General features: G+C 39.7%; 3 protein-coding genes across 3 annotated transcripts; 2 read left to right on the plus strand and 1 right to left on the minus strand.

The window, feature by feature from the left end:
- The first annotated feature begins 485 nt into the window (after positions 1–485).
- Positions 486–1966, plus strand: LOC311508375 (THAP domain-containing protein 6-like). The gene is made up of 4 exons (XM_084573098.1): positions 486–583; positions 731–923; positions 1029–1136; positions 1384–1966. The coding sequence occupies exons 1-4, from the start codon at positions 504–506 to the stop codon at positions 1603–1605; spliced, it is 603 nt and encodes a 200-aa protein (XP_084429224.1). The 5' UTR covers positions 486–503; the 3' UTR covers positions 1606–1966.
- A 942-nt stretch (positions 1967–2908) lies between these two features.
- fgfr1op2 (FGFR1 oncogene partner 2) lies at positions 2909–6348 on the minus strand. Its single transcript, XM_084573224.1, has 6 exons — positions 6054–6348; positions 4875–5011; positions 4275–4392; positions 3899–4041; positions 3610–3723; positions 2909–3368 (listed from the first exon to the last, which is right to left on the minus strand). The coding sequence occupies exons 1-6, from the start codon at positions 6076–6078 to the stop codon at positions 3231–3233; spliced, it is 675 nt and encodes a 224-aa protein (XP_084429350.1). The 5' UTR covers positions 6079–6348; the 3' UTR covers positions 2909–3230.
- A 24-nt stretch (positions 6349–6372) lies between these two features.
- Positions 6373–10130, plus strand: med21 (mediator complex subunit 21). The gene is made up of 4 exons (XM_084573225.1): positions 6373–6425; positions 6832–6946; positions 7366–7466; positions 9472–10130. Exons 1-4 carry the CDS (start codon positions 6384–6386, stop codon positions 9652–9654), a joined length of 441 nt encoding a protein of 146 aa, XP_084429351.1. The 5' UTR covers positions 6373–6383; the 3' UTR covers positions 9655–10130.
- Positions 10131–11688: the final 1558 nt, after the last annotated feature.

The raw sequence follows: 11688 nt of genomic DNA on the forward strand, positions 1-11688 counted from the left end.
TGCTCACATGTGCCTTAAATTGCACCCCCCTCCCAGCCCCGGGGGCAAATAAAAATTTCTGCATCTGAATTACACAGCACAGCACAGATTTAGATAAGCTCTTTAGATAAGATAAGATAACACCTTATTTATCCCACAGCGGGGAAACTGGCAGTGTTGCAGCAGCATACTTTAAATGACTCTGACACACAAGAGACAGAAAAAGTAAACTTTAAATGAATACGAAAATAAAAAATATTACTAAATACAACTTAAAAATATTTTTTGTAACTGTAATTTGTAATTTTATGATTCTTGTTGCTACTTCAACGCACGGCAATAAGAAAAACTCACAGGGAAATGCACAGCGTTGTTTACACTCCAGACCAATAGGTGGCAGCACCGCTGAACCAGGAAACAGGAAGTAGCACATACATAATAGACGCATAGACGCCTCACTGAGCGCTGGACCGTACGTCAACGCCGCCGCCATATTAGAGGAGGCAAACTGGATCGATCGGAGGATGCCTCATTCATGTGCTGCTTGGAAATGTTTCCACCGAATGACAAGCGAAACCAGATCCCGCGGGATTACCTTTCACAGGTAAGACCGAACAATTACTTTTGATTGTATTTGATCATTACGACATCATTTTGAGAACAGAATATGCATAAAATTTAACTAAATTGCCCCGAACTAACTGCTCGGATTGTTCTAAGTTGCTTAGCTAACTTTTCTCATACTATGTAGGTTTCCCAAAGATGAACGGTTGAGAAAGCGGTGGGAAACGGCTTTGAGAAGGGAAGGGTTTTCTGCCAGCTCGTCATCCAGGCTCTGTAGTGAGCATTTCAGTCCGGAGGACATCGACAGCACAGGTCAGACCATCAGGATCAGAGATGGAGCTGTTCCTTCTGTTTTCTGTTTCCCAGCTCACCTCCAAAGGGTAGGTGTATCACAAGGCAATGACAATAAAAGGATTCTGATTTTGATTCTGATGTATTTTGCATTACACTGTGAGATCATTTCAATATTTTATCCTTTAATTTAGCCTGTGACTACCAGGACATCTCGGACCTCGAAGAAGGCTGAGGAGAGCCTCTCAGTGGACCGTTCACAGCTCGTCCAAGAGACCAAACCCCTGCCTGTGCCCAATGTTGTGAGTACTAAGTACTAGCTATACCTTAAAGAGCTTTGAGTATTATGATCCTGGTTATATTCAAACCTCTTATCACTCCCACCACCTCCCACTCGGTCACTCTTTCAGACAGTACACATGTACATTGAAACATGTCCTTAACACACACACAGTGCTGGCAGATGAGAGATGTGATGGACTATGACTGAGTGCTGTAATATGAACATGACATTTATTTATGATATTTTCATCCTTGTTTTTCTACTAGGACCACTCCTATGCACTGCCTTCATCACCAGACGATCTCAGAGCCAGACTCAGTGAAGCCTTAGCTAGGGTGGAGAGTCTGGAAAGAGAGAAGAGGAACGCGAAGGACAGAGAAAGGAGGGCAAAGAACACGGTGTGTGAACTTCTGGAGGATCTTGGGGAGATATACAAAACGGCAAAAAGACAAACAGAGAGAAGATTTGTAGAGTCTGAAACTTTGTGAAGTGAAAGAGGCCATGGTATATTATATTTTATATTATATTTAATAACTGAGTAAATGAAATACACTCGTGAAAACGGTGTATGAGGCGTCTGTATATATGTCTATGCCATTGACTGTATGGTACATAGACTGTATATTAAAGAATTTATTTACAGTCTTATTTACAGTCTATAGTACGTACAAAAAAAAAAAAAACGTGGCCGAATGAACCATTTCCTCAGGTGGGAATGACAAACTATGTTAAGTTTCTGAAAATAGGTTTAATTAAAATACTGCAGACATATATGTTGACATTATTTAGTTTGTTGGGTGTGTCATGGAGTTAATGTGAGTGCATTTTTATCAGTACTATATTCTATATTATTGGCATTTTTTTCTGAATAAACAAATACACAAGTATAATATCTTTGTTTCATTTGTTTGATTGGGTTCTCTTCATGTACTTTCAGGACATCTGTGAAAATCTGCAGATGTTTTGAGTCATTTTTACGCAGCAATGTTGAAAATTCTGAAGGGTGCAAAATATTAATTTCTCTTAAAATTTTTAAAAGAGACGAAGTATGACCGTCCCATACAACCTAGTCTACTGATGGCTTGTTTGACGTTTTAAGCATCAAAATTAAGCTCCCTAAAGGTTTTATTGTATTCCAACTGGACTCGGATGTCTTCAAATGTCAATTTTGTCTTAGGACAGACATGTACTCCAGCCTTGTGCCTCATTTGCAAGGCCTACCAGTGATTTGCTGTAAAATATGGAGGCAAGCGTCATCATGCAATTAAGCATCACGAAGATGTCTCTTGGGCTCTGGGTAATTGCTGTGAGCATTTCATACCATTTTCAGAACAGTTCATAAACTAAATCAATTAAAAATAATCATTAATTGTGGTCCTTGTGGTCAGAATAAGTAAGCATCTGTTACAAATCAACTGACTGGATGTCGTATGTAGCATGCAGCTTGAACAGTAATGCATGAGAAATAAATCTAGTGACTGACTAATTCAGATGTTTTTAATGTTTTAATACGTTTTTGAATAAGCACCATCGTTAAAATGGAGTTTGTTTACATTGTGGTTTCATTACTTTCACTTAAGACTTACTTGAAAAGAGGTAGTTGTCAGTAAGAACCTAGATCCCATATGCTGGATATTGTTTCTGTTCCTGGTTTTAAGCTGCTGATTACAAATGCTACGATACCACGACTGGTAAAAGTGAGAAGTGTGTACCTGCATAGGCCACCAAAACAGAACAGAAACAAGGGAATCTGTACCGTGAAAGTAAAATTAAATCCATTTAAAGGCAATGTTGTGTTTACAGATTTATTTGAACTCAATCCCTTGTTATACTCATTCACTCTTTAAAACCTTGCACACGCCACAGGCTCACGCATGCAGGCAAAATAAGAAGATTTTACAGAAAGATGAGGAAGGTCTGAGACTCTTGTGTCTGACTCAGAAGACAGGGGCGCAGTCCTGGAGCATCATGCTAGATATGCGCCAGGAGGCTCTTCGTCTGAAGAGCCAGCAGGGTGAAAGCTGAAGTGGTGTGAGGTGACAGACTGTACACACTGTACACTGTACTGGTTGCAGTAGGGGCAGGGGGGGAGGCTGACCAGTAACACTGCACTCTAACTTTTTCTTAAACTGACATCAGCGCTGGTTAGAAGGGGTGACAGCGATGTGCTCTCTGACAGGTCCTCTCTCTTCAGAACCAGGAAAGCTTCACGACTGATTCCCAGCAGCTCTCGGAGTCCACTGTTCTCCAACTGAAATACAGAAATAGAAAAGTACATCTATTTGTTCAAGGGCTTTTTGCATGTTGGTAACTACAGTTGCTATGGACACTGGTATCCACAAAAACACCTCATTTGGATTAATGAAACGCTTCATGACTGTTACTGTCTTTCCACAATGTTATGTAATCACACATTACAAATAAAATAGCATGACAAAACTAAATACTAATAATATGAAAGGAGGAACTACTGCTTTGATTTGGATGTTTACCTCTAGCTGTTTAATCCTCTCCTCGTCTTCGCATATCCGCTCCTCGTCCACCTCTATCGCTTTCCTCATCACCGACGCCATCTCGTTGATCTTGTCTATATGTGCTTGCATTTCCTACAAAGATGAAAAACAAATATACATGTCAGTGGATGTGGAAACGTTTTTATGCCTTTAAGTTATCCTTTGGTGATGAGTGTTCCATTACCAATGCATTCTGATATTTTAAGGAAAATGGTGGAAACCTGATATTCCACCAGGCGCTTAAAAGAAACATGAGGGCCACACTGACCGTGGTGTGCTGCTCCTTCAGCTGGGTGACGATGGCGGGGTCATCCCTCTTGCTGGCCATGAGAAGCCTAAACACCTGTTCCCTGTACTTGGTCATGATTAGCTCTAACGCCGACTGGTGTTCCTCCAAAGATGTCCGTAGCTCTGCAGGAAAAACGAACACACGTTTGGTTTGTTTACAAGACTACACTGGAGAAGTACATCTTTCAGGTTGATATTCAGCAAAGAAGCTTCTATTATTAAACCATAATATCTTCCGGCATAAACTGCTTGGTGTAATTAACAAACACCAATATCCTTCCCTCAAAACTGGACAAAAAATGTACCGAAATCAAACACAATACAGTTCGAAAAATTAAAACACAATGATTTCCTACCTTTGTTTTCCTGCTGAAGGTCCCTGATCTGACGGTTTTCCTGTTGGATTCCCAGAACCAGACTGGAACGAGGCCGATGCCGTGCAACCTGATTCAGCGAGTCAATCTCTTCCTGGTACTGCAGACAAAAAATAACAAGACTGACTTCAAATGAACAAGTAAAAGTCATAATGCATCATAACTGAAAAAGTAACACCACTGCCTCGTGATTTATGCCTTATGTGTCGTTCCGTCCATTGTTAAATGTTTTTCATAACAGCATACAAATAGACTGGCATCTTCTGTAACCGCTTGTCCTGTGAAGGGTGGGGCTGGAGGCTATTCCAGCTGTCATCGGGACAAGTCGCCAGTCCATCGCAGGGCCAACACAAAGAGACAGACAACCATTCACAATCACATGCACACCTATGGCCAATTTAGAATCACCAGTTAACCTAAGGAGCATGTCTTTGGACAGTGGGAGGAAGCTGGAGTACCCAGAGACAGAAAGGCCCCAGTCGGCTTGTATTCGAACCCAGAACCTTCTTGCTGTGAGGCATCAGTGCTAACCACCACGCCCCATTCATATTCAATCAACACAAAGTTTATGTAACACCCTACCTGTTTCATGGCTTCCACTCGCTTGTTGAGCGACGTTGTCTGTTCGATTAGCATCTCAGCAGCGTTGTCGTGGTTGCGAAGCCTTTCCACTAGGGATTTGGCATCTGCCAGGACTTTCTCCAAGGTACAGTTCATGCCTGAGGCAATACAAGTCATCATCAGGAAAAACACTGAGAAAGATTAACAACAACAGAAATCTGGCTGTGAAGTTTCTCCCCAGTGGATGGTACAAGTGGTTTAATCACATGATTCACATTCCTAATAAAACCACAAACTGAAGGAGCTACTTGGATGAGTGGCAAATCATGTTCAAGAAACTCTACAAGTCTTGTTGTCCTTGTTTCATCTTACATTTTTTGAGACAACAGAAATCCACACAAGTTCCTCACTTCATAGTGGGATAACTCACTGTAGTAAATACCAGGCTAGCTCAAACAACAATCCATGTATTGCCGTACACAACATGAAATAAAACATTCAACTGTATTGTAAAAAGTTAAGTAATGTGTTTTCAAAGAATCCCACCACCTTGATTGCTTAAAAAAGGAATTAACATGATAAACACAGTCATAATTGATATCATCAACCTCACCCAGCCTTCAATGTTGCTATCAAGTGTGTACTTTGCATTTTACGTTTGTTTGTTTTTTTTTGTTTTTTTTTATCTTGGGTGATAAATTGTGCAAGTCAAACCACATTGTGCTTCGTCAACCTCACTGTTTATTGCACAGCTTTCTAAACTGTGCAGAGTTATACTAACAGAACAGACACAGAAGCAACCCAATAGTAGAATAAAGTTAATAGACACAACCTGTCAGAAACACGTACTTAGCTTGTTGCTAACCCCAGCCTACCTTCCTCCTCCTCGATGACACCTGCTTTGTCAGCTAATTCGCTTGAGCTAACTTTACCGTGTTGTAAGCGACATATTTTAACTGGTAATAAGCCATATTTATCTCAGCTGTAGTAATCGTGAATTACACATTTAACTAGTTAGGTGTAACAATAGAAACAGAAGACTTAGCTAACTTATTAGCTGACTAACTAATCACAGTAAAGCTCCCATGCAAATCCACTTACACGCTCATATTAGAAACATGATAATAAAACTGGCCGTCTGTTATCCAAAACAGTTTTTTTTAAATTAAAGGTTATGAATCAAAGAATAAATTGCCGTACCTGGAGAATTCAAAGAGCAAGACATTGAATTAAGCTAGCCGGTTACTTCCTGTTGATGTTTGGTAAATAACATTAGCTACAGGCTAACATGACTCCTCACCGAGGAGCAACAACTACAGGGTCTGGCGATGCCCCGTTCCTTCTTAAAACACAAACAAATGTCAGCTCATGGATTTAAACACTTTCCTCGTTCGTGAGAAGTCAGTCGTGAGGTTACAGCTAAGCTAAACGATGTACCATCCAAAGGTTCCAAAATAGCGTCTAACTCCGGTAGACTATGGTTACACTCTCGCGAGAACGACAGCGGGATTTGGTTTAATCACAGAAAACATGGCGGACCGGCTAACACAACTTCAAGACGCTGTCAATTCGGTAAGGCAAACGTTGAGGTTGATTTTAAACGTGCTTTAATAGATAAACATATCTAACTGTAATCTAACTAGTTATATAGTTCGGAAGTGGTAACCACTGCGAAGTATCTACCCTGTTATATAAGAAACGCGTTAACAATGCTACATCTGTACGTAGCTAGCCAGATATCCATGGTAGCTAACGACCAGAGGCCTGTGACATAAAACCACGAAACAGGTCAAACTTCAAGTTATACTGCACACAGGAACATTTACTATAATTATTGCTCTGTTATTACACAAACAACTGAACCTCAAAGTGGTGCATAGCTTGCAGTGGCAGACTGGTTGCCGACATCACTGTCAATAACTAACTTCCTGTATGAGTGAAAATGAAAATCATTTATTATGTATCTTCGTGTGTCTAGCTTGCCGACCAGTTTTGTAATGCCATCGGCGTCCTGCAACAATGTGCGCCTCCTGCTTCCTTCAGTAACATCCAGACGGCTATCAACAAGGATCAGCCAGCAAACCCAACCGAAGGTTTGTTTTTATTATAGAGATATCGTCCCTGTTCTTTGCAATAGATGTAGTTGTCTTTCTTATGTTATTTGTCTTTGTTATCAGCGCTTTCTGTTTCACATTGTTTATGTACTCTACATTTTATACCACTTTATGTTATTAATTTAATGGATTATTACCAATAGACTTTGACTTGCCACGATGCCATGATGATGACTGCATTCTACTTGGTGGATGATATGATGATGATAAAAGGACAACTGCAAGGGTTTCAGAAGACATAGCTTTGTCCCTTGTTTACATTTCACATTCTCTTGTTCTCTCATGCAGCCATTTTCCTTTATATCGTCTCTTTTTGTTTTTGGGAATGACTTCCATAATAGAGAAAAGGATTTCCTTAATGTTCGGGCTTAAATCTTGTCCTCTCCATCTCTGTCTAGAATACGCTCAGCTGTTTGCAGCTCTGATAGCCAGAACAGCCAAAGATGTGGACGTACTAATCGACTCTCTGCCCAGCGAGGAGTCCACTGCAGCTCTGCAGGTCGGCACGTTCACAAGTGCAGCTCACACGTTCAGCTCACACGTTCAGCTCACACGTTCAGCTCACACGTTCAGACATGCATTTTATTTAAAGCTTTCATGAAACAAGTGAGACGGAAGTTCTGATAGCATTTCTAGCATTCGGTCAGCAGAGGGAGCCATGTGTTTGCTTATACTGCTGCTCCTGCTGCTGCTGATAGTAAAAACTAAATATTCTGCAAAAGAAAACAACATCCGCTCATTGTATAAAAAAAGTTCTTAAAGCGCATGAGAACATTTACGATCATATTTTTATTGTGATTATTGTGATAATCATTGCATTTTATTGAGAACAGCAACAGTGAAGTGTTTTTTTTAGAAAAAAAAAAAACACTTCACATTCTTGGTCAGTTTTAATTGTTTATGTAAGCTGCCTTATTTGAGCTTGTCCATGGTGGAACAAGTTAGATATGACCCGTGCTATCTCTGTCTGTGTTGATTCCTTTTCTGGAAATAGAAGGATACATGAGATCAAACCCGAATGACCCCCTCAGGATAGCAGGGTAAAAAAATAATGCTCGTAACTCGTATGAGTATATATGGAATGACTGTTAAGATAACTAACTATATCAAGTCATTATCATTTACCGTGTATTTTTTTTTTAGCATTGCCACTAGCAGCAAATAGTCCCTTCATCTTAGTCTTCATCAGCTAAAAATGATTTTAGTATAAGGAGTTGCGTTAATAATAGAAAGTTTTCTAACATGGTTAAATGCAGTTTGCAATGAAATACTTCACCATTGCACTGAAAAAAAATCAGTTTTTATCAGTAGACGGAAGCAGTATTTAAGATATTTAACTGGATATTTTAATTTAATTTAAGTCTTTAAAACTCATCAAGCTGCAGTTTCTGTTGTCTGAAACATTTAAAAGCAACCCCTCCCAGCTGTCATGTTCCAAACTTTGGTACATTTTTGCCCCCCACCCCGGGAGAATATAGCTCCATAGTCTCTCAAAATCCTGTGGGAAACACTGGACTTTGGGTGTTTTTGGCTGATTTATTCCGCTCATCCACCACTCCTGACAGACGGTTTAGAAGTCCGGTCTGGTACCGAGGTTTAGCAGACATTATCTGGTGATGTGAGACGTGTACAGAGCCTTCCACACTACTTGCAGACTTAATGGAGCCATCCTGATCAATATCAAACATGTTTTCATTTGTAGGATTTAAAATCTGGATGATCACATCAGTACTTGCCCAACAGCCGATGAGAGAAACGAGCCCACGAGGAGGCAGAGCAGCTGATATGTTGTCGAGCAACAGTAAAGCATTCTAACCCTTGCTGCTAATGTTAGCTAGGATGCTAGCTGTTGACGGATACTAAAACTAGTTCTTGCTGCAGACATCCACACTAGTCCAGTCTTCTGTTTTTGTCATACAAAAGTCCTGCAGTTGTGTCGTGGTGTCATTTTGAACTCTTATGGTGTGTACAAGTTTGAAATGTGTGACGCAACCTGATTTTCAAAATACAAAACACACAGCTTTACGGAATCTTGAAGTTCTGGTTTCACTTCAGCTTTCGACAGACAAATAAAACTCATAATTCACATCTATAAAGGAACATATGTATACACTGTAGCAAGACTCGCTCCCATAACAGCCAGCTGTCTAGTTCACAAACTCGCTGTAGATGCATGTAGTGTATATAGGCAAATATTTACTCATAAGAAACTGTCACTTAACTATCAGGTGCAAAGGAAGGTCCCAGGAGACTTCCTACACACCTCTGAATCACACGCCGTTTCTCTTCGGTCTGATATGTACCTACTGAACTGTGAAACAGAACAAGTCAAGCTGCTTCACTATCATTACAGCAGCCAAAAATACAGTAGCAAAAACAGTGACTCGCTTTACAAATATTGTACAGTTGTTTTTGCATACATTACAACAGGTGCTTTTGTAGAAAATCCAAGGAATTTCACATCAGTTATTGGATTTGAAACTAAATGTGTGACCTCTCATCAGGCGGCCAGTCTGCGACAGCTGGAGGAGGAGAACCACGAAGCAGCAGCTCGTCTGGAGGATGTGGTTTCCCGCGGCGACATGCTGCTGGAGAAGATCCAGAGCGCGCTGGCCGACATTGCCCAATCACAGCTCCGCACCCGCAACGGAGCACCCAGCAGTCAGACGTCGCCAGCCGAATCCTGACCTGCAGCGCACGTGGTGCAGTTTTGGACAATTTTCAGTCGTTTCACTCACATTTGAAGTCTTTGTTTTTGCCCTCAGACAACAATTACAAGCCTCACAACTCGCGTGTCAAATGTTCGAAAAACACTAGATGCTGATCAGTTTTGTGTGTGTGAGACAAATAGGATTCCCTCACAGGTCGAGGTGATTAGTTTACTATATTTTTCTGGTGCCCTTTAAGTATTTCTGAATAAAAAACAGTATCCATATGCACACTTTTCTTTTGATATAGTTTTCTTTATACAGAAAGTTTAGAAAAAGTCCTAAAGGATCTGTCAGGTTTTTATATGTTTTATGTACAGAATATGTCGCATATTGATTTCTGCCTTTGTGGATATTTATGAATAAATCCATCAGTAGTCTGCTTTAAAACGTTACATTGTTCAGCTCCAACAAGGTTAATTTTTCTTTTTTAATAAATTCCAGTGTTTCATATGTTCATTTGCTGCTATTTAATTATTTAATTTTACAGATTTTTTTCATTTATTCTTTCGTGCAGAAAATCGTCTTTCATGTCAACAGTATGAATGGTGTTTATTGTTGCAATAAGGTTCACTCTGGTGTAGCGATTCCACTTAATGGTTTTAAGTTATAACCTCGAGAAATTGCGATAACAGCAGTTTTGCTGAAAGGATCTAATTGACGATGTGGCAACGCTTCAGCTCATGAACTTTACAGCAGAGTTTAAGATGCTGTTGAAGAACATGCATCTTTAAAATGTCCGGTTTTTGAGGAACTAAGCTCTGATTTTAGAACATTACAAGATGTTTTAGAGGGTGAAAATAGTATGGGGAAATGGAGAGCGTATGATTTCATAGGCATTTCGAAACATTAGAAACTAAGTTTCACAATGAGAAAAAAAATAAATCAACTTTATGCTGCGCTTGTATATATGTGTGTTTGGTTACACTTGGATTGTTAAAGCTTGCCAGGAAACATGATAACACCGGTTTATTTTTTCCAATCTGATCATGTTGCCTCCATTATAAACTATTTCACCACACATCAACAGTCATGCGATGTGGTATTAGTTGTGTAAATAATGTGTCTCTATGATCTGAATCCATTCAAGACTGAACTTAGTGAAGCTTAGGCTGCAGGCCAGAAAGTTTATAGCCCAAATCTAAATATAGGTGCTGCGTCACAGCTCAGTGGGCCTCATTGATGTGAGAAATATAAAAACAGCCTTGTCTGCTGGACACCACACCCAGACGTGTGAGCAGGGTACGTCCGCCCCTGCATGTTGACATCATGGCCCTTACAGTAAAAGTCCTCAGCCCATCCAAATAAGGAGATTTATGACACTACCTTCTACTCTGAACTGTTACTGTTTTATTATCTGCGTTTTCAAACGCAATTAGGCCAGATTTTCCCGGAATACACCTGTTATTTGTCCTTCAGAGGCAGTCCACAAGGAAATGAAATATTCCAGATAGGGCCAATACATTGAAGGATCACTAATACGGTTACTGGAGGAAACAAGCAATTTCCTTTAGGTTTTCTGAATTTTAACATTACTGAAATGTGAAAACATACTCTGTAGTATCTTGTTGAACATTACAAATGTGTTATTTTGTACTCTTACAGCAAACATCCCAGATCGTACCATAATAAGAAACTCATTGAGTGTAACCGTTGCCTGCCTGTAGGACTTTTCCTCGTCTCATACTTGTATGTGTTTCTTCTAGTTTATTGTCGTTATGCAGGTAGTCTTTTAAAATGTCCATGTTTTGCTTTCATATTGTTATAGTAGTGATATTATAATACAAGTAATTCATATAGTTGAATTTTTGTTGATGTCTCCAGGTCAACAATGTTAATTAAAAACCTGCATTTTGTATTTTGATCACAATGTGACCTTTTATTGACCTTAGACACCCTCTTGTTCATATGGCATTTGTATATGGGAGTAAACTACTTATTTTACAGTAATAATTATTTAAATTACGTCTCATTTAATAGTATTACAATATAATTTTAAAGAAGTGCAACAAA

This window comes from Chelon labrosus, assembly GCF_963514085.1.
Source record: "Chelon labrosus genome assembly, chromosome: 23".
NCBI classification, from domain to species: Eukaryota; Metazoa; Chordata; class Actinopteri; order Mugiliformes; family Mugilidae; genus Chelon; species Chelon labrosus.

Coding starts and splice junctions, on each gene's coding strand:
- LOC311508375 (XM_084573098.1), top strand. CDS start 504: ATGCCTCATTCATGTGCTGCTTGGAAATGTTTCCACCGAATGACAAGC. Junction 924..1,028: donor TCCCAGCTCACCTCCAAAGG/GTAGGTGTATCA, acceptor CCTTTAATTTAG/CCTGTGACTACCAGGACATC. Junction 1,137..1,383: donor CCCTGCCTGTGCCCAATGTT/GTGAGTACTAAG, acceptor TTTTTCTACTAG/GACCACTCCTATGCACTGCC.
- fgfr1op2 (XM_084573224.1), bottom strand. CDS start 6,078: ATGTCTTGCTCTTTGAATTCTCCAG. Junction 4,393..4,874: donor GAGTGGAAGCCATGAAACAG/GTAGGGTGTTAC, acceptor TTTTGTCTGCAG/TACCAGGAAGAGATTGACTC. Junction 3,369..3,609: donor AGAGGATTAAACAGCTAGAG/GTAAACATCCAA, acceptor TCTGTATTTCAG/TTGGAGAACAGTGGACTCCG.
- med21 (XM_084573225.1), top strand. CDS start 6,384: ATGGCGGACCGGCTAACACAACTTCAAGACGCTGTCAATTCG. Junction 6,426..6,831: donor TTCAAGACGCTGTCAATTCG/GTAAGGCAAACG, acceptor TCGTGTGTCTAG/CTTGCCGACCAGTTTTGTAA. Junction 6,947..7,365: donor GCCAGCAAACCCAACCGAAG/GTTTGTTTTTAT, acceptor ATCTCTGTCTAG/AATACGCTCAGCTGTTTGCA.